Source organism: Chrysochloris asiatica, unplaced genomic scaffold (assembly GCF_000296735.1).
Source record: "Chrysochloris asiatica unplaced genomic scaffold, ChrAsi1.0 scaffold00156, whole genome shotgun sequence".
In the NCBI taxonomy this organism is placed as follows: Eukaryota; Metazoa; Chordata; class Mammalia; order Afrosoricida; family Chrysochloridae; genus Chrysochloris; species Chrysochloris asiatica.
Window position 1 is genome coordinate 512,747 of NW_006408674.1, and position 22,148 is coordinate 534,894.

Here is a 22,148-nt window from a genome sequence, read left to right on the forward strand (position 1 = left end):
GCAATGAGACAATATATGATAGAATGAATGTAAAACCAATGTTCTCCCATGTAAACTATCACATAATTCACAATAAAATATTAAAAAAAAAAAAAAAAGCAATAGAACCCAAGGTGCTATATACTTTAGCCCAATCTCAGAGTACAAATGGAGAAAATCCACGGCCATAGAGTCGATTACGACTCATAGACTCTACCCTATAATTGCTGGAATTTGAAACTGCACCAGCGAGAACAGGTCCTGCCTCAGGGAGAGTGGGCGTGAACAGGGCGTGGCCTTCTCGCTGTCTCCGCCCATCTGCTTTAGCATCCGCAGGGAGCGTGGCGTTGCTCCCGCAGGGGGCGCAGCGGCGTTTGTCCCGCCCTTTCTTTAGCTCATCAGCACGCGTCGCGGTCGCGCCGAATCAGGAACCGCAAGTGCAGCGGGGCAGTTAAGCGGTGAGTTGGTCTTGATGGTCGTTGGCAGTGGCTCTTTGGGGGTCGCTGCAAGTCTGATCCAGCGGGTAGGTGAACGATGGTGGGCCTGAGGCTGCCTCTAAGTACGTTTGTTTAGGGATGCCCCAGGCCGCGGTGCCTGAGGGTAGCTTCCGTGACTCTATTTACATTGGCCACCTGATAGGAGAGGGAAGGCCCATAGCATGTTTTGTTAGTATCCGGATCAGGGTTCTTCTGCGGGGAAAGGGCTCCGTTCCGTAAATGCAAGGACTGTCCTAACAAAGTTTTCAGTGGTGGGCCACGCTGTTGTCTTAGGTATCAAGCGCCTCCTTCACGGGACAGGTATGGAGTTTTCTTGACTTCAGCTGCCATGTAGCATTATGGGTAATTGACCTGCCAGAGCACGTTAATAAAAGTATGTGCAGTATTCTTTGGAAATGCTGAGGAACGAGCAATGAATTCTGCTTGGAAGCTTAAGGGGAAGCTCCCTAAGAGAGGAAAGTGGTAAAGAGGGCCAGCTAGTTCCTAGAATTGGTGTCACCCACCCCTATGGACTTTCTCCCAAAACAGACTATACAGAATCCTTAATACTGTTCATTCTCCATTTTAATTATAGAATAATATGCAATCAAACTGTAAATTGATTCAGTGTAATAATTTCTTAAATTATGTGAATGTTGTTGTTAGAGCCGTTCAGTTGGTTCCAGAACATAGTAACTCTGTATAGTGTTTCCAAAGAATGGCTGGTGGATTTGAACCACTGACCTTGCAGTTCACTGTCCCATGCTTATCCTACCAGCACCACACCAGGACTTTGATGATAGTAATATTAGCAGCACTTAACAGCACAACAACTATTGTAAAAAGTTAAGAAAAGGTTATCATGCTAAAGGAAACATTTTCTGATGGTTACTAGGGGTGGGAGGGAAGGGAGAATTATCCAGTGGCTAGAGGGTTGTTGTTAAGTGCTGTCGAGTCAGTTCCATTTCATAGGACCCTGTGTAGGATTTCCAAGGAGGAGCTGGTGAGTTTGGACCACCCACCTTGCGGTTCGTACTGACCTTTCGAGCCAGTCTTTGTCCTACAGTACCACACCAGGACTCCAGCCAAACAATGGTGCTGGTGGTGGTGGTTATGTATCGTAGAGTCATCTCCGACTCATAGTGACCCTGTACAGGGTTTCCAAGGCTGTAAATCTTTACGGGAGCAGAAAGCCTCATCTTTCACCCACAGAATCACTGGTAGGTTCGAACTGCTGACCTTGAGGTTAGCGACCTGACTGGTAATCACTACGCTACCAGAGCACCTTAGCCAAACAATGTTGTTGTTGTTAAGTACTGTGGAGTCATTTCCAACTCATAGGGTATCCGAGGCTGTAAATATTTATTGGTGCAGAAAGCCTCATCTTTCTCCTGGGGAACAGCTGGTAGTTTCGAACTGCTGACCTTGAGGTTAGCAGCCCAATTAGTAACCACTACGCTACCAGAGACAGGTCTATTTAAGGGAACAATAACATAGGTTAATTTTGTATAAATGGGGGGGAAGTCCAATTTATAGGCTTTACAAGACTGCTAGAGGAGTCCAGATTACATCTGTAAATCATTAAGAACCCTTGTAGCCTGAGAAATTTAAGTCTGTTCTTAAAGTTAGCTGGGTCTCTGTTTAGCTGAGCTAAGACCTTGAAGACTTTGCTGTCTTTGGTGAGAGAGCTAGCTCCCTCTAGCTCTTTCCCTTGTTGATAAGCCTGCTGGCTCCTGTAGGCACTTTTTGGTTTGAATCCCTACGTGGATTCTAAGAACTTGCTATTGTAGGACTACTCTTAAGTTTGCTTGTTGAGTTATGAAAACATAATATTTAAAATTCAAAGGACCTGTGGTTTTGTCTCACTGAAGAACAGCAAGGGACCTCTGAGACTGGTCACTCTCTGTAGTCAAAGTCTTCATGGAGAAGAAACCATGGGATAGGGTCAGTGTTACGTAACTGGGGTCAGCAGGAGCAAGAAGACCATAGTTTTTTCATAGGGTTTATAAAGAGGGTCCCTCTGACTGAGCCACAGAAAGGTGTTGGAACAACTCTGTAGCAGGGTTACCGTACTGCCTTGGCCAAGGGAACCTCCTGTACCTCCCTTTGTCCTGATGACACCTTTTACTGAAACGCTGGTGTTGTTTCCACAGAGCTGTCTGGCCTTTTGCCCTGCATCCTTGGTTAAGGAGATGACCAATCAGGTAAGGCCTCTGGCAAGGGAAGAATATCATCTCTTTGAATGAATATTATCCAAAGAAGAAAATGATCTCTTCTTTGGCAAGTTTGAGCCCACTAGGTTGTCTGCATATATAGTCAGGAACCCACTCTACCCACTGCCTTTAAATCAAGCCTGACTCATAATAACTCTGTACAGGGTTTCCAAGACTGTAAATCCTTACAGGAGCAGAAAGCCTTACCTTTCTCCAGCCAAAAGCTTAGTGGATTTGAACCACCAACCTTATAGTTAGCAGTCCTATCCTATAGTGCCACTAGAACTTCTTATAGTCAGGAAACTGAGACTGAATTCTTTTTCTGCTCCTAAAGAACTGCGTGACCCTGGAAACGTTGCTCGCCCAGGGTTGGGTGGTACTAGTAAAATGCACAGCACAATAGGATGATTACAAAGAGGCCTGGTGACGCACTGGTTAAGTGCTCAGCTGCTAACCAAAAGACCAGTGGCTCCTCAAGAGAAAGCTCATGGCAGTTTACTTCCGTAACTATTCTAACCTTGGGAACCCCATGGAGCAGTTCTGCTCGCTCCAAAAGGGCCACCTTAATTGGAATGGATGGGACATACCAGCAGGAGGAGTGTTTTATATGGTTTACAGAGGGACTGAGGAAACTTCATGCATACGTGTGTATGTATGGTTCACAGAGGGACTCGGGAAGCTTCATGCATACGTGTGTACGTATGGTTCACAGAGGGACCCAGGAAGCTTCATGCATACGTGTGTATGTATGGTTCACAGAGGGACCCAGGAAGCTTCATGTATACGTGTGTATGGTTTACAGAGGGACCCAGGAAGCTTTATGCATACATGTGTGTGTATGGTTTACAGAGGGACTCAGGAAGCTTTATGTATACATGTGTATGTATGGTTAATAGAGGGACCCAGGAAGCTTTATGCATACGTGTGTACGTATGGTTTATAGAGGGCCTCAGGAAGCTCTATGTATATGTGTGTATATATGGTTTACAGAGAGACTGAAGAAGCTTTATATGTATATGTGTGTATATATATGGTGGTGGTGTGCCATGGAGTCTAACTCATAGTGACCCTGTATACAGTTTCCGAGGCTGTAAATCTTTACAGGAGCAGAAAAACACGTCTTTCTCCAGCACAACCGCTGGTACTTTCGAACTGCTGACCTTAAGGTTAGCAGCCCGACTCGTCACCACTATGCTACCAGAGCTCCTTATATAGAACTTATAATTGTTGTGAAAGTAGATTGCTGAAATCAAGGAACTTTCAGGAAGACAGGAGGGACAGTAGGTAACACTTGAATCTACTGGGAGGGGTGAATTGGATGGCTGCAAAGGGGATAGGAATACCTGAACCCTGACCAGTGGTTTAATGTGAGTTTTGTTCTTTTTTAGTACAGTATTCTCTTCAAACAAGAGCAAGGTAAGCAGCTGCCTGTTGAAGCAATTTCATCTGGGAAAAGCTATGTTGTCCCTGGTTTCTGTAAGATCTTTGCCATGCTGACCAGACCTGCAGTTCCTCAGTTCACTCACTTGGCAGAAAAGATTGGCAGAGGCAGCTAAACAGTAGGAGTCAGATGACAGACCGGAGAACTCAAGGCTGAGGAAGATGCAACTCTGAGCTTCCCAGCTGCCAAGGTGAAAAAAGAAAATGCTTTGCGCCTCCGAGCTGTTGATGCCAGTTCATGTGAAGAAGTGTACTTGGGCCTGGCCCTAAACTCAGAACTTGCCTTGAGTCTTTACAGGAGGGCCATTGAGTGACCGAGTGGTGACAGGACCCTTTACTTAGAACAGTTGCAGGGACTCCCACAAAGGACCACTGTCAAGGCAGTTGAGTCCATGGGGGAGGACTGGGGGGTTGTGAAAGCCAACATGGTGGAAGGAATGGAGCAGGAAACAGGTCAGAGTCCAATCTGGGAACACACCTGAAAAGGAGTAACAGTGCGTAGACTGTTCACACATGTCTTGTGTCTTCACCGCTGTCTGGGTGAGTTAGATGAACTGAAGCCTGGAGTTGTTTGTGGAATGCCTAGAAGAGCTCTTCCTCCATAAGAAGGTAACAGTTAGGTAGACTAAGGTTTACGGTAAAAGCATTCTTCCAAGGTAGCATAAGTAGCTAGGAGACTAGGAGGTATACCATTAACTGACTTGTATGTAGCTAATGCCATCCAAATGGTAGGCTCAAGTCAGGTGGGGATCGTAGTTGAAGCCATGTATCGTAACTCAGAGCTGTTGAAGTTTGTTGTTTTGTTGTGTGCCATCAGGCTGAGTCTGACTCAGTGACCCCCCCTTAGGGTTTGTAGGCTATGACCTTCATAGGACAGAGCCCTCATTGTTGTGGTTACGTGCTGTCAACTCGGTTCTGACTCATAGCAACCCAGGACAGGATTTCCAAGGAGCAGCTGGTCGCTTTGAACTGCTGACCTTGTGGTTCACAGTCCAGTGCTGGTCCTACAGCGCCACACGAAGAGTCTAGTGGATTACCAGCTGGGCTTCTAACCTCAAGGTCAGCAGTTCAAATCTACAGTCGCTCCTTGGGAGAAAGGTGAGGGTTTCTGCTCCTGTAAAGATTTACAACCTTAGAAACCCTATGCAGGGTAGCTGTGGGTCAGAACTGACTCCATGGCACACCACCAGCGCTAATCTTTATAGGAACCAATCACCAAGTCTTTTGTTGTGTAGAGTGAGTGGTGGGTTTGAACTGCCAACCTTTGGGTTAGCAACTGAGCAGTTAACCATTGTATCACCAGAGCTCCATATTGTTGAGTTATGTTCACATTTCAGATAAGAAGCCCTGGAGAATCGCTGCCAGCCATGAATGAAGCCTCCACGTGCACTTGTCACGTTCACAGGCCCACACTGGGTCAATGGACGCACCAGTGTGCCAGCGCTCCACGGCTGGGGCTTGCAGACCTTAGTTATTAGAGATTGGGTTTAGATCCTAACTCTGCCCCTTCTTACTTTTGTGACTTTGGGTGGTTTTCTTGTCTGTAAAATGGGCATAATATTAATAGTTCCTACCTTATAGGGTTGTTGTGATTGAGATACTGCTTTCAGGATGATTGCAATAACTGACTACCCATTCAGCATGAAAAAGGTGTTTGTGGTGAAAGACAACCTGTGCCCTGCTAATGAAGTGCTGGCTGTCAAGTCGGTTCTGACTCAAGCAGCTCTGTGTAGGGTTTCCAAGGCTACGAATCTTTATGGAAGCCTAAGGCCTCATCTTTATCTCGCAGGGTGGCTAGTGGGCTCAAATCGCCGACCTTTTAGTTTGTAGTCCAGTGTTTATCCTACAGAGCCACCTCACTCCCTGTGCCATATTAGATATTTATTTGTAGGCCTGTCCCTCCCGACTCTGGTTGATTTCCAATGATCTCTAAGGTTTTGGCCTTTTTGGCAAAGGGCAGAAGGGTCCCCACTGGCTTCACTTGTTTTAGTCAAGTGGATTACCATTCCAGTTGACAGTGTGGTGCAAGCGTAGTGAGATAGAACGTTGGATTAGGAGTCCTAAGACCTGGATTCCAGTATTGCCTCCTCCTCTCATAAACCTCTGATTTGGGGAAAAGGGTTTCCTTAGAATCTCCAGTTTTCATATGTTTGTTCCCCCACAAATCCATGACAAGCTGTGGGAAAAGGTCTTGTAAAATGGATAACAGTGGATGTTATCTTAGAGTTACTGGGACAGATTTCATGAAGACCTTTTTTACACGAAGTACTTTCCATTCTAGCCCACGATGATGCCATTTGGTCAGTTGCTTGGGGAACAAACAAGAAAGAAAACTCAGAGACGGTGGTCACAGGCTCCTTGGATGACCTGGTAAAGGTCTGGAAATGGTAAGTGCCTTCCCCCTTGATATGTGGCTGTTGTTGCTAAGTGCCACCAAGTTGCTTCTAACTCACAGCGACCCTATATAGGGTTTCTGAGGGGCAGCTGGTGGGTTTCAACTGCAACCTTGTTGTTTGCAGTCCATCAGAAAAGTTAGCTTTTCTTATGGGCTCCCAAGTTGCAATCAGGAAAGTATTAATTTTTTTTTTTTTCTAGGCAAGAAAGCAGTTACAGTATGGCAACTTAAAGTAGCTCATTTGTTGTTATTCAGTATTAAAGCTCTATAGTTAAAAACAACAAAGTCCCTAAGTGAAAATCTGGTGGAAGTATTCCTCTCTGGTTCTGCGTTTTACGACTGTTGGGATGCGGGTCACAGGGACCTAGAGTTTCCAATGGCAGGTACAGTGTGTTGTGTGTGAAGAAATCCCTTTGTCTCTGTCCCCCATTGAAGGCGTGATGAGAGGTTGGACCTACAGTGGAGTCTGGAGGGACATCAGCTGGGGGTGGTGTCTGTGGACATCAGCCACACCCTGCCCATTGCGGCATCCAGCTCTCTTGATGCTCATATTCGCCTCTGGGACCTGGAAAACGGCAAACAGATCAAGTCTATAGATGCAGGACCTGGTAAGAGCTTTACTTTTAGGGGACATAGGAAAGGTCCCTGATCCTTTTCCCAAAGCCCTCAGGGAATTTACTTCTGTTTTCAGATTTGAGAGGGGTGCCAGAGGTCTGTGAAATATGAGTTACATAGTACCTTCAGTGGGGTTAGGGGCAGCATTGTAATTAAACAGCTAATAGCCTTAAGGTAATAGCTCTACAACTAAACAGGCGACTATTTGTAATAAGTGAAATAACTTAAGGCTGTAAATAACCTTACATCACGTTAAGTCAGGCTTTGCTGCCGAGGACATTTTAGTTTTACACATGAAGAAGCCCTTTCCGAGCATTTTGGATTTTAACATTGTCTGTTTGGGATTGTGACCAGAATTTGGGTGGTCCAGAGCTTCTCTATTTGCTGTGTTCTGAATTGATGAGTTCCCTGTCTTGTGGATCTCTAGAATGCAAAGCACTGTTCTTATGTAGACCTGTATCGTGAATCTCTGTTCGTTATGATTAGAGTGCCTGATTTTAATATGTGATTGGTATAAAGCTGTTGAAAGAAACAGAAGCATTGATTTATATGTATGTACTATTTTATTGTTGGAGTCCTGGTGTGTGATGCTGTATGTAGGATAAGCACTGGAGTGCTAACCACAAAGTTGGTGGTTCAAACCCACCTGACACAACTCAGAAACCCTATACAAGGTCGCTATGAGTCAGAATATACTTGACAGCAATTGGTGTGAAGTGCTATTTGGTGGGTTTTAACTGCCGACCTTATGGTTAGCAGTCCAGTGCTTATCCTACAGGTAGCCTTGTCCTTCAGCCTTGACACACAACACCTGGGATGATGGAAATGGGTGCTCTCAGTGGGCTGGTTACCATGGAACAAATAGCCTGACATTTACAGGTTCCTCTTAGCCTTGTGTTGTCAATGACCGCACAGTATTGATGAGCAGAGCCAGTCTATGGGGAGTGGAGACCGCTAGAGGGCGTCTGTGGCCCACCTTTTATAACTTGATAGTAGACGAGCTGCTTAGTCATTTCACATGTAACATGATTACCTTGACTGGAGCTTCAGATGGATTTGCCGCCCACCAGCTGGAGTCCTGGTGTGATGCTGTAGAATGAACTCTGGATGGCTAACAGCAAGGTCGGCCATTGAAACTCACCAGCTGCTCCTTGGAAACCCTATACAGGGTCTCTATGAGTCGGAACAGGTACGACAGCACTTAACAACACTTATGCTTAGGAGCCATTATGATGTGCTTGTTAAGTGCCCTTGAGTCCGTTCTGAATCATAGCGACCCTATATAGGGTTTCTGAGGAGCAGCTGGTAAATTTGAACCACCAACCTTGCAGTTAGCAATCCACTGCTTATCCTACAGTGTCCCACCAGGACTCCAGGATAAGCTGTTCTTATGTTGGGGCAAGTGATGATTCTAGCGTTTATAAGGAGACTTGCGTTTTCTAGGAGCTGGATGGTTTTCCTTGAGAAGTAGTATTGCATGTCTGTGATCCTTACAATTGGAGCTTTTTCAGAACACGCATGCCCAGTCCCTGCGTCGTCTCCACTGATCCCCATGGTGGGGAATGTGCCCAGGGATTTGCATGTGGAGGAGATCTTCAGAGACACTCTTCGCTTCTCGGGTGGTTCTCTTTGCATGGGCCCTTTCCCTGCTGTCATCGTGGACACAGGACTTGGGTCCCTAAACAACACACTGTTAAGACTTGGAGCATTTTCAGAAGAGAAGCAGAAGAGACAGATCTGTTGCTGTCTTTCCATCTTGGACACCTGTGATGGTAAGGTCTCTGCGTGGTTGTGGCCTCAGGTACACCACCTCGGAAGACGCGAGCACTGCTGAAGAAAGGGTCTGCAAGTAAAAGGCCAGTGTACGGCTCCAGCTTGCCCCCCTAACAAGCAGGCCTTTATGTCAGGTAGTTCCCCAGTGTAGCCAGGTGGTAGTGGTTGTTATCAAAGAGAAAGAGATTGAGAAGAGTAACAGGACTGAGGGCCCCAGGCCATTAAAGTATAAATAGTCATTTAGTCAAATAAGAAAAGCAAACATTGCTCTTGACAGCTAGGGAGTAGCTAAATTCATTTGAAGGTTAACAAACTTTAATATTAAACAATAATTTTGAAGGGGACTTCAAAAAATTCATAGAAAAATGCCATTATTTTTTACTTCTATTTTTTCCATGAACTTTGTGAAGTCCCTTTGTAAATCTAGATCTAATGATTGTAAAGAAAATGAATGCCTCCATTGTATCTGTCTTGAAGACATATGTGGAGATCATGAAGTATCACAAAGAGAAAAAGAGAAGAGTAATTTTCCAGAACCAGAAGAAAAGGAGAAAGTAGGAGAGAGCGAAGATGAGAGGAAGAGCCTGTATTTGGCACCCTTCCTTGCCTGGTGGTAGCTCTGCCGCAAGCTGACACTGAAGAACAGAGGAGAAAGCTTGGTGCAGGAGCCGCTCCACGGGTGATTCACGAAGCCCAAGAAGAAAGAAAAGCAACTCTTCAGTCATGAAGAGAAGTTTGATGATCAAATATCAAAAAAGAAAAATTGTTCCTTCTCTTCTGAGTATCAGGAGAACGTTTCTATATTGTAAAACAGTAGAGAAATGTAGAAGTTTTATGTTACTAAACTGTTAAGTGTCACTGGGTCAGTTCTAACTTAGAGCGGCTCTGGTTTCCAAGGAATGGCTGGTGGGTTTGAACTGTCGACCTTGCAGTTAGCAGTCCAGTACTTATCCTACGGTACCACACAGGATTCCTAAGGCGTTTTTTGTTTTGTTTTGTTTTCAAATTAAGCTTGTTAAGTGATATATATATATATATATATATATATATATATATATATATATATATATATATATATATGTAGGGTTTCTGAGGAGCGGCTGGTGGTGGGTTTGAACCGCTGACCTTGTGGTTATCCTACAGTGCTATGCCAGGACTTAGAAGAATAAACATTAGATTTCCAAATAACCATTCCTGTAAACTGCTATTGATAATAGGAATGAAACAATCTTTTCTAGAGTAAATGCTTTTTGTAGAGTGAAATCTTTTAGGTCTAAAGATAGACATTCAGAAGCAGCTTTTTAAGAGTCTGATTATAAAAGATTTATTAAGATCTTTAACAGCAACATTGGTTAGTTGAACACTGTTGAAGTAAATTCCCTTTTTTAAAACAAAAACAGTGATAGACTTAGATGATTTATTGCTACTTTGAAAATACGTGTGTTAAAAATTTCAAGAGAATTTGACTTCAAAACGTACCCTGACTTGTGACCTTGGCCATCTGTCTAGAGTCCCTGTCTGTGATGAGTGAGGCTCACGGGCCTCTCTTCCCCCACTCTCTGTGAGGTCAAAAGGCAGAGGGGCCCTGGTCATGTCCTCTTGGAGTTTTAGTCCAAGGAGTGCAGAGGGATGCCCATTCCCCTTTGATGTGATGAGCACAGGTTCTGAGCAGGTGTAGGAGAGGGCAGGACTTAGGGGTGTTCCCATGTGAGAGTGGGCTCGAAGTGTGGCCCAGACAAGTAGAGAACAGATAGAAGGAAGCCACATTGTTCCTTTAACTTCTAAGCCCTGACCCAGCTCTGACGGGCAGAGATGCCAGCGCATCATTAGCGGTCCAGATGAATCAGAGTGCACGTGCTCATCCTCAGGCTGCATGGGAGTCTGGGGACCCTTGGGAAGCTCTGCAGTGCATCCGTAACCTTTGGATCTAATTCTGAGTTAACTAACGTGTGTAGTGCGGTTTGAAAAGTAAGTGCACTTTAAAAAAAAAAACAAACCCAAAACATAGTACCTTTTACTAATCCTCATTCTCTGTTAATTTGTAGTATTTTGTTAAAGTTTTATAGAAACATATTTCTAATATGTATCTTCATTTGTCTGTAGCATTATTGAGATAAAATTTCACCTCTATAATTCCACTCTAAAGCCCGCCCATCTTAAGTGCATAGGTTGATGAGTTTTAGTAAATATATACAGTTGTGCAAGTATCATCCCCACCCAGTTTCAGGACCTCCTAGTCCTGGCATAGTGGACTGGTTACTTGTCGGGCTGCTAACCTCGCAAGGTCAGCAGTTCGAAACTGTCAGCTATTCCACAGGAGAAACATGAAACTTTCTGCTCTCTAACATTTACAGCCTTGGAAACCCTATGCAGGGTCGTTATGAGCCAGAATGGATGCACGGCACACCACCACCAGCCCTGGTGTGGCGCTGCGCGTTAATGTGCTGGACTGTAAGGTCAGTTTGAACCACAAGGTTGGTGGTTCAAGCTCACCAGCCACTCTTTGGAAACCCTATACAGGGTCGCTATGACTAAGAACCGACTCAATGGCACTTAACAACCACAGCAACATGTCCCTAAAGGAGTCCTGGTGTGATGCTGTGGGTTAATGTGCTGGCCTGCAAGGTCCGTTTGAACCTCATGGTTGGCGGTTCAAACTCAACAGCCACTCCTCAGAAACCCTATACAGGGTCACTATGAGTTGGAACTGACTTGACAGCAGTTAACATGTCCCTAAGGACTCCTGGTGTGGACTGCAAATCACAAGGTCTGCAGTCCAGTCCCACCAGCTGCTCCTTTGAAACCCTATACAGAATCTTAATGGCACTGAACAACCATGTCCCTAAAAGTTCCCTGTTAATAATCAATGTCTTCTCCCACCCTCAACCTCAGGCAACCATTGTCCAGTTTTCTGTCTCTAATTCCTTTTTTTAAATGATGAAACCTTACATTGTATCTTCATTTTCTTTAGTGTGCTTTTGAGATTCTTCCAAGTTGTAGCATGTATCCACAGTATACTGAGTAGTGGTGGTTATGTACCGTGGAGTCAGTTCCGACTCATAGCGACCCTGTACAGGGTTTCCGAGGCTGTAAATCTTTACAGGGAGCAGAAGGCCTCATCTTTCTCCCGCGAACAGCTGGTGGTTTGGAACTGCTGACCCTGAGGTTCACAGCCCGATTCGTTTTACTGAGTAGTATCTGTTATAAGAACAGATCACATTTTGTGTTGTCCATTGACCAGTTGACCAGTTGACGAGTTGAAGGGCATTTGGGTGGTTTCCAGTCTGGGGCTACTATGAGTAGTGTGGATTGTGTTTCCATTTCTCTTGGGTAGATACCTAGGAGTGGGGTTACTGAGCCATATGGTAAGTGTATAGTTTCACTTCAACAGCCAAGCTGGGTTTCCGAGTGGCTGGGCTGTTTTACAGTTCGATTGATGTACAAGAGCTCCCTTTCTCCATAACCCTGGCCAATGCTTGGAATTGTTCCACCAATATAAGCAGCTCTTACGCTAAGCTGGTGCAGAGTCAGCATCTTTAGAACGGTTTTTGTACAATTGTCCCATCTTTTCTCACTGTAGTTTTTCCTTCTCTTTTTCTGTTCAGTGGATGCCTGGACTTTGGCCTTTTCTCCTGATTCCCAGTATCTGGCCACAGGAACGCATGTGGGGAAAGTGAACATTTTTGGTGTGGAAAGTGGGAAAAAAGAATATTCTTTGGACACGAGAGGAAAGTTCATTCTCAGTATTGCATATGTAAGGAAGCACTGCTCTCTTCTCACTCGGGTTCTTTTCGTTTATTCCGCTAAACGTTTGTGCTGCCAGGGTCTCACATGGGTTTGGAAACCAGCCAGCTAGCGCTGCAGCTGGCAGAGTTGCTTGTTTGGTGGGGTGGGTGCATGGCTCAGCACAAGGGAGTCTCAAAGTGCCCACCTCTGTGTTCTTCAATAGAGTCCGGATGGGAAATACCTGGCCAGCGGAGCCATAGATGGAATCATCAATATTTTCGATATTGCAACTGGAAAACTTCTGCACACGTTGGAAGGTATGCCTCGTCATTTTATTTGATGTAAATTGGATTGTCAGATCACAAAGGAAGAATTATTTTTTCATTCAAAATGCCACTCAGTGGCAAACAAGCAGTAGATTTGTAAGCTGTTATCAACCTCAGTGGGGAATCTGAAATAGCTGCAGTTTTGAGTCTTGTCACTGGAGTTTTAGCCAGGATGCATTCACTGTGACAGTTCGATGTTAGTTTTCGAGAACAAGCTGACTTTTCACTGCTAGGTTGATCGAAGCCATATCTGAGTGTCTCCTTTCTGTCACATTTGCTTCTAAGAACATTGTGACTGGAAAATGAAATCTTTTTTGTTGATGATTTCAAGATAAAAGTACTGCACCCACTCCCCACTTATTGGTCAGAGCATCTCATGAACACCGTTGTCTGTCAGGGTTTTCTGTACTCACATACCTATTTGACCAATTTGGGACCATATTTATGCTATCAGAACAGACTTTTACTTAAATATTGTATTTGTGCAAGTCACTAAACATTCATCTGAAGCTGGGGTTGGCAAATGTTCTTGCCAAGCTAAGAGTGATTTTTACATATTTTATTTGTTTAAAAACACACAAAAAACAATGTGTAACAAAGACTATTGTGGCATTCAAAGCCTAACATATTTATTGCAGAAGAGGTCTGCCAATTCCTATTCTCAGTTATTTCTTGTTGTTGTTAAGTGCCATCGAGTCAGTTCCGACCCATAGCGACTCTCTATAGGGTTTCCAGCAAGCAGCTGGTGAACTTGAACTGCCGACCTTGTGGTTCAAACGGACTTTGCAGTCCAGTGCACCCACATTGTTACGTGCTGACTCATAGCAACCTGATGTACCACAAAACAAAACACTGCTTGGTCCTGTACCATCTTCATTATTATTATTACTGTTATGGCTGCATAATAATCATCTTAAATGTACCATAGTTTGGCCAGCTCTGTCTTGTTGGACTCTGCTTTCTACTTTATTTTTGCTAATATATATACATATAGCTCTGGTAGCGTAGTGGTTACGAATCGGGCTGCGAACCTTAAGGTCAGCGGTTCGAAACTACCAGCTGCTCCGCGGGAGAAAGATGAGGCTTTCTACTCCCGTAAGGATTTACACCCTTGGAAACCCTGTACAGGGTCGCTATGGGTCGGAACCGACTCGATGGCACTTAACAACAACAACAACAATATATATATATATATATATATATATATAATCATCCCATTTTTGTAGATATCTAACTATTCTCCTAGGATAAGCTTATAGAAGTGGAATCACGGAATTAAATAGTATGAAACGTTTTCGCCACATTAGCCGCTCAGGTTGTTAATATTGTAAAATCAAACTCAATAGCAGATCCTGGAGCAATTGAAGTCAAACGCAAGTTAATTGCAAATCCGACCCTGTGATTTGGCTGTCTCCTTGTAGGTTTGCCCTTGACCACTCATGTGTGAACTCACGGGTTTTCCTGGCCTGAGGAGCCATGTGTTTGGTGTGTCTCCTGTCTGGGGTCACACGGGCCTCTCTTGGTATACCTGGAGGATGACTTCCTATCTGTATTGTGGGGCCCACACAAATGAAGTAATGATAGTCCATATCTTCCACCATTCTGTCTCAAATGGCTTGTGAGATCTGAGAATAGAAAATGTGGATTTAATTTTCATATTATATGCCAGAAGAGTTATAGCACTTTATGTATGGCCCCTTCACAAACAGTATGGGCATTTTTTAACGTTAGCAATTAAAACTGTCCCAAAATACAATTTTGTACCTGCCAGTGTCAAAGGTAAAAAGATTAATTGGGGATATGGGAAAATCAGTGCTTACATGTAGCTATTGTTCGGTACCATCGAGTCGGTACCGACTCATAGCAACCTTATGCGCAACAGAATGAAACATTGCCCTGTCCTGGGCCTACCTCACAATTTGCAACGCTTGAGCCCACTGATGCTATCACTTTGCCAGTCCATCTCATTGGGGGTCTTCCTCTTTTTCTCTGACCTTCCACCTTATCAAACATAATATCCTTCTCCAATGACTGGTCCCTCCTGACAATATGTCCGAAGTATGAGAGACAAAGTTTGGCCATCCTGGCCTCCAAGGAGCACTCTGGCTGCACTTCTTCCAACACAGATCTGTTGGTTCTTTTGGCAGCCATGGCACTTTCAATATTCTCCTCCAACACCATAACTCAAAAGCATTAATTCTTCTACGATCTTCCTTATTCACTGTTCAGCTTTTGCATGCATGTGAAGTTATTGAAAATACCATGATACCTTAGTCCTCAAGCTGACATCTTTGCTCTTCAACACTTTAAAGAGGTCTTGTGCAGCAGACTTGCCTAATGCAATACATCGTTTGATTTCTTGACTGCTGCTTCCATAAGTGTTGATAGTTGATCCAAGAAGAATGAAGTCCTTAACAGTTTTGCAAATTGTTACAAGTTCTTGAGCAAAACCATTTGATACTGTCTAATAAATGGAGTCCTGGTGTGACGCTGTGGGTTATTGCGCCAGACTGCAAAGCCGTTTGAATTACAAGGTCGGCGGTTCAAGCTCACCTTGAACCTTTCGCTCCTTGTAAATCCTATACAGGGTTGCTATGGGTTTGAACCAACTGGACGCCTCTTAACAACAACAACAGCAGCAATAAAAGGAATGCTGGTGGGGTAGTGGATTAAGTGGTATGCTGCTAACCTCCAGGTCGGCAGATCAAACTCACTAGCCCCTCAGTAGAAGGAAGAAGAGTCTGTGTGCTTCTATGAAGATTTATAGTCTTGGAAACCATACAGAATCAAGTAGATGGCAGCGGATTGGTTTTAATCAAATTAAATGTATGCTTTGATGCACAAACTCTGCTGCTTAGAATTTGTCCTATTAACATTCAAATGTTCAAAATAACATGCACACAGTTAGTCATTGTGGCGTGATAACAATGAATTGGCCGTAACCTGGAAGGAACATTGCTACAGTGACAAAGAAGGGTTCTCTAAGGTCTTTAAAATGAAAACCACAAAGCATGAAAGAGTGTCCTTTTTAAGATCTTTTATTATAACGTAAAACATAGGTACAAAAAAATCTCACATGATTGATAACTTGTTGGGTTTTTGTCAAATGCACACCAGAACTTTGCTAGCCATCCCAGAAGCCCCTGCGTGTGCTCTGTCCCTGTCACACCCCTCTCGTGCCTTTCCCAAACCCTTCCTCCTCCAGGATCCTGTAATCAATAAACTAACTTACATTTTTTTCAGCTTTATCTCTTAAATGTATAACACTAGACACTATAGGCTTATCCTTTTTATGTTTTGTTTTTCATTTATCTTAATCTGTAAGTTTCTCTTCTTTCAAAGTATTGTTTTATATCTGTATAGGAAAAAAAAAACCTGTAAGTATTTGCATACATGCAAAAAATCTCTTTGGAAGGGTTTGTAAAAGACTTGCAACCCTGGTGCCTCTGGGGAAGAGGCCTAAGTGGCCAGCAAGTAGGGGTAGAAGGAAGTCTTCTTAGTGTACCTTCTTTTGTACTATTTCTGTTCTAGCCAAGTGACTATATTACCACCTCAGTCTATCCTCTGCTGTACTACAGATGGCTTGGTAGGGAAAATAGCATCTGACTTGTTTGGTCTTACAGATCAGAGGTGATGCGTATTTCCATGCCTTGCCATTATGTCTAGCAGGGGAGTGGATTTAAGCAGAGTGAGCTGAGGCCCAACTGATCCCAGAGGAGAGGGGGCTGGCTCCAGGAGGGGCCAGGCTTCCTGGGAGTGTTTCTAGGACGTTAGGCCGAGGGTGCTGATGCACCTGGGCAGTCAGATTCAGTGACTCATGATCATTAAAAGGGACATATATAGTCAGCTGGGAATGGGGAGACAGTGATTCACCAAATGGCTTTTATGCGTTTTAGGCCATGCTATGCCCATCCGCTCCTTGACCTTTTCCCCGGATTCTCAGCTGCTCGTCACTGCTTCAGATGATGGCTACATCAAGATCTATGATGTGTAAGTCACCTAGTCAAGATTAATACGATGCCCATTGGGTCCCCTTCTTGTTAGGAAGTGCCCTGGGTATGAGCTGCTGGATCATCCTTTTGTGGATCATGTCGTGACTTTGTTCAGGTCGTATAGGACACCCTTGTCTCACCCTATTCCTCCCGCCTCGGTTCCCTGTCTTTGAGCTTAGAATGTGTCCTAGGGCTGCCATGAGGAGATAAGCATAGGTTACCTGGTAGGGACAGAGACTTGCTACTTTTTTTATGGCATCCTATCTCTTGTGTTGTTAAGAGTCGTCGAGTCGGTTCCAACCAGCAGCGACATAGTGACCCTGTATAGTGTTTCCAAGGAGCAGCTGGTGAGCTTGAACTGGCAACCTTGTGGTTCAGACTGACTTTGCAGTCTAGTGTATTAGCCCACAGTGCCACACCAGATCGCCTCTCTTGTGTCTCTTGTGGGGCTCCCTTATTTCTCATTCTTGTGGGTAAGCAGTGTACAGGTGAGAAAATGCAGCCATGGGTGGTATCTGGCCCAGGGTGATGGTAGAAAACTAGAACATCCTTTTTCTAGGGGTGGGGTGGTTCCAGCAGGCACTCCTCTGCCCTTGAACGGGAGCTGTTGGCTTAGAGGCTACCTCCCTGTAGGCCTCGATGTGGGCCCAGCACCGCGCCTGTTTGTTTCTCCTTCACAGCACATACAGCATACATTGTTAGCCGTTCTCGGTCCATGGCATGCTCTCCTTGGGCACCCCTCTGCAGGGCCCGGTGCTCTCACGGTTTTCCCTCCTCGTTGCCAGGCCCCACGCCCAGCCCCCACTATCTGGTGAATGTGTGTCCTGGGTACTCTGACTTGGTCCACAGCCCAGCCTTCCTGCCGGGTACCTCTGGTCCGCTGCATGCAGTTCAGGATCAGGTCCTGTCACCATTTGGTGTGTGTGTGCGGGGTGTGGGGGAAGGGGGGCGGCTCTGGATTATAGAGCTATAAGTAGGAAGGAGTGGTAAGAAGCTATCAGACAGACTGGATGGGAATGCTAGGGCAGAGTTGGTTAGAAACTCCTCTGAAGTTGTATTGGCTTTTCTCAGCAGAGCCAGCATAAATAGTAGGAATCCCCGAAGGAGCTGGGTTAGTAGACTTTCACTGACACTGTTGCATGGGTGGGTGAGTGTGGATTAAAGTCTGTATTTTGCAGCTGAAAAACCTAAGGTGGTGGTGATTAGTCTGAGGGGGGTGATACTGAATGAAGACCCAGGGCTTTTACCCTCAGGGTCTCACTACCTCCCACTGAGGCCCCCTTCTCTTGTGCCTCACTAGAACTGCTGTCCTCCACTGGGGGTCCCTGGGATAAAGCTGCCGAGCTCAAGTCCACTTACATGCTTACCTCAGGCGGCTGTTTGTCTCAGGAGATTTTTTACTTTTTAAAAAAATAGTTGAAAACGGTTGTAGTCTCTTGAGTGCCGTCGTTATTTTCAACCCATAGCAACCCTGTATAGAGTTTCCAAAGCTGTAATATTCACAAGAGCAGAAAGCCTCATTTCTCTCCTGAAGAGCAGTTCGTGTGTTTGTACTGCTGACCTTATAGTTCACAGTCCAGTACATATTGTATGGAGCCACCGTGCTCATGTCTTGTTCTTGGTTAGCTTAAAAATGGCCTCTCAAAGACACGTGTTTTAAATGAATCCATTTGGACACTGTTTTTGGACTCGAGGCCCTGGCCTCACACGCAGGGGGTACTTACTGGTGTCAGCAGGAACAGAGCCTGCGCCTGGCCTAAGATGTTCTGTTTGTCCCGCTGACAACTCTTTGCCTCATCTTGGGCTGCCTGATTCATCTTGAGTTTTTAAGTTGTTCTTTATCTTACTCTTGGCTCTTGGTGGCATTAATACACTTTTGGGTTAAGGCCACTGTAAAAATTTTTGTTGTAGTGAAATAATGCCACTTAGTCAACAAGGGAATTTTTTATATAGTTCTGGACTGCTAACAACAAGGTCAATTCAAACCCACCAGCTGCTCTCAGAAACTGGTGCTATGAGTCAAAATTGACTTGGCACACAGTTAAATGGGCAAAAGTTAACAGTATGTTTTCTGCTTTGTGAAATTAACATTTCCATTTTGTTTGGACCTGTCTTGTTTCAGACAGCACGCCAACTTGGCTGGCACATTGAGCGGCCATGCCTCCTGGGTACTGAACGTTGCCTTTTGTCCTGACGATACTCACTTTGTCTCCAGGTACTTACGATTCATATCTTTCTCCGAAATGCTAGGAAGTTAGGGGTCTTCGAGTACTAATTGCCTTAAATTCTCTAAGACTATATGAACTTTTTATTTACTGATTTTTATTTAAGGAGTGAAATTAGTTGTCTTCAGCTTGAACAAAGGTGAAGTCTTTAAAACAGTGAAACAGTTTTCCTTATAAATCTAGTCTTCCACCTGTGGTCTACTGTAAGGCGTACCTGTGTTACAACCTGTGTTACTTAAAATGTGAAATCTGTTTGTAAAATGTGCTTTTAGACCGTAGTGCCATAGGGCTTGGCGTGGCCAAGAGTTACAAACAATGCAGTGTATAGATTAAAATTCTGCAGAGTGGCTTACAGAGCCCCTGAAAGCCTTCCTTTGGAAGCTTGAAAGGTCTCCCTCCCTTTGAGAAAGAGAGCTGTGTGACTCTCAGTGACATCACTTCATCTGGGAGCCAGGCCAATGCACTTTCAGGAAGTGGCTGCCCAGTGAGGAGGGAAAGCCACCCAGTGACGCCAGTACCCCAAGTCACCTCCTGTGGCCCAGGTTGGCCACATGTACCTGCAGACATTGGGTGGGAGCAAGCAGGAGAGTGTAGGGGAGTGAAGAAATGTGAAGTTTTGGTCAAATTCCTTCCAGCTTCATTCTAAGACTCCTGTTTCCTGATACTAATGTTCACTTTTTTTTAAATAGTTCATCTGACAAAAGTGTGAAAGTCTGGGATGTTGGAACGAGGACTTGTGTGCACACATTTTTTGATCACCAGGATCAGGTATGGTATAATACTTGAATTCCTTTGTCTTTGGATCGCTAGTATTACCCGTTTCCTGTGCCAAAGCTCTGAACCTCGCTGCTCGACACCGAGACTTAGCTGCTTGACCTCCCTGGACTTACTTCATCGGGGCTGCTGTCCTGTGCGCCGCTCACCCGCAGAGGATGGGCCAGTGCTGTCGCTAGTGGCTGGTTCTCAAGGACCTCCCTTCTTGGGAGCTGCCGTTGCTTAAATATAGTCACCATTTGCCATGTTTGAAGTTGTCCAAAGAAGTGATATGATTATTCTTTTTTAATATACTGGAAGCTGGAAATTCTGTTAAGTTTTGAAATTAGGAAAGAAGACCCTGGTTTTCCAGAAGTCTGTCTGTCTGTCTGCTTCTGCCATTGTGAATATGAAATGGTGAAGATGATCTAGTGCAGTGCTTCTCAATCTCTAAGATGCACATGACTCCCCCCAGGAATGTCCGTAGGGCTCGTTTGAGCCTGAGATTTTTGCATTTTTAACAAGCTTCCAGGTAAGGCCAGTGCTGGTCCCAACCATTCTGAAAAGCAAATCTTGAACAAATCAGAATGAAACTCCAACTACATCACTTCTGTCAGGGAAGCAGGTTCAAACTTGTTAATTCATCACACACACAGCAAATAAAATCAATGCTCCACAAGGTCATGTTGTCCAGCTCCAGGGAGCGGATGGGCCCTATTGGGCTCTAATAACAGATTGACAATTACTGACTGCAGGGGGTGGTGTGAAGAGTCCCTGTTGGCAGTCACTTCAGAATTGCTGTAGGGCCTTTCCTTTCTGGAAACATCAGTCAGAGTCCTTGATAATCCCTTATGGGTTCTAGCTTCCTGGTGTCTGGCCATCCTCGTTTCTGAATCTTCAAAAGGTTGGTAGAGACACCTTGATTAGTGATTAGGAATTACACTTTATGAGTGAGGGAGGGGACCCACTGCCATGGGGTCAGTTCCAACTCATAGCAACCCTATAGGACAGGAAAGAACTACTCCAAAGTGTTCCCATAAATCTATGGGAGCACACTGCCTCCCCTTTCTCCTGTAGAGCAGCTGTGGGTTTTAGTTTCTGACCTTTTGATTGGGTCCCCAGGGCTCCTGAGGGATAGGGCATGGTCATTAAGCCAATGATGCACTTGGTAAAAGACAAAGCCCCATTCTCACTGATTCAGAAAGTCTGAAGAACATTTTCATCGTAGGTTTGTTTCTAGCTTTGGTATTAGAAATAAGGATCTTTAGTTGTAATATCATGAATTCTCTTTCATGCTTTCCTTTACAGGTCTGGGGAGTAAAGTACAATGGAAATGGTTCAAAAATTGTGTCTGTTGGAGATGACCAGGAAATTCACGTCTATGATTGTCCAGTTTAAAACGTCAACGTCTTCTAGATTACTGCTGCAGTGAGACTGTGCCGACGGGTCCCAGCATTCCTTACGGCTCCGGGTCTGTTTAAAAGAAATGGAGCATTTCCTGTAGCAAAGGCTTACAAGCTGTATCTGTGTTCACTGGGACTGCTGTTCATACTTGGATATAAAGCGTTCTTAAATGCAAACATTTGTATTCTGAATGTGCTTTTCTTTCTTATTTACCTTGTCACCAGAGAACAGTGAGAGAATCAGCAGCAAGTAAAGTGTGGGCCTTGGAGAGGAAGAGATCCAGGCACTTACTGAACTTTCTCCCTGGAAACAGTGATGGAGTTGACTGTCCCAGGGAGCAGCTAACTCATGCAGGGGATTCCTTTCAGATATGTATATGGCTCACTGCAGAGCTGGTGATGCCTACACCCAAGCCTGTGTCTGATGATGGCCAACTCCAGCCCTGCCTGGGTTCTCTTAGACATCTGTCTTGAGTTTTATCTTCTTCAGACTGCTGAGGACTATTCTCCATATTAACTGGGAGAGTTGAAGTAGCCAACATTCTGAAGCTCTGTAGTGATCACAACTTTGTATGTTGTAAGTCATACTGTGCTGTTTCTCCAAACCCATTACCCTCAGAAGAAAACCCACTCTCATAACCCACTGCACTTCTTGTTTGCCTCTGCTTGCTACCCAGCTCTAACCACAGTGCCCTCAGGCCTCTGTGGGTGTACTTTCTCACTGCATTCTTCACTGAGGCCTCCCCTGTTCCCTGTCATTGCAGTTAGCAATGCTTAACACACCCACATAGGAACTCCAGGAGTGTGGCAACTAGTCCATCCATCAACCAAT

At 44.7% G+C, this 22,148-nt stretch overlaps 1 protein-coding gene across 1 annotated transcript; it reads left to right on the plus strand.

The window, feature by feature from the left end:
• Positions 1-2,613: 2,613 nt before the first annotated feature.
• Positions 2,614-21,374, plus strand: WDR61 (WD repeat domain 61). Its single transcript, XM_006870889.1, has 10 exons — positions 2,614-2,659; positions 4,057-4,084; positions 6,390-6,495; positions 6,939-7,111; positions 12,497-12,645; positions 12,841-12,934; positions 16,840-16,933; positions 19,058-19,150; positions 19,850-19,928; positions 21,222-21,374. The coding sequence occupies exons 1-10, from the start codon at positions 2,648-2,650 to the stop codon at positions 21,309-21,311; spliced, it is 918 nt and encodes a 305-aa protein (XP_006870951.1). The 5' UTR covers positions 2,614-2,647; the 3' UTR covers positions 21,312-21,374.
• Positions 21,375-22,148: the final 774 nt, after the last annotated feature.

Bases quoted from the DNA above. Each gene is read 5' to 3' on its own strand.
- WDR61 (XM_006870889.1), top strand. The intron at 12,935-16,839 runs GTATGCCTCGTC...TATGCGTTTTAG, and splicing joins ACTTCTGCACACGTTGGAAG to GCCATGCTATGCCCATCCGC. The intron at 16,934-19,057 runs GTAAGTCACCTA...GTCTTGTTTCAG, and splicing joins TACATCAAGATCTATGATGT to ACAGCACGCCAACTTGGCTG.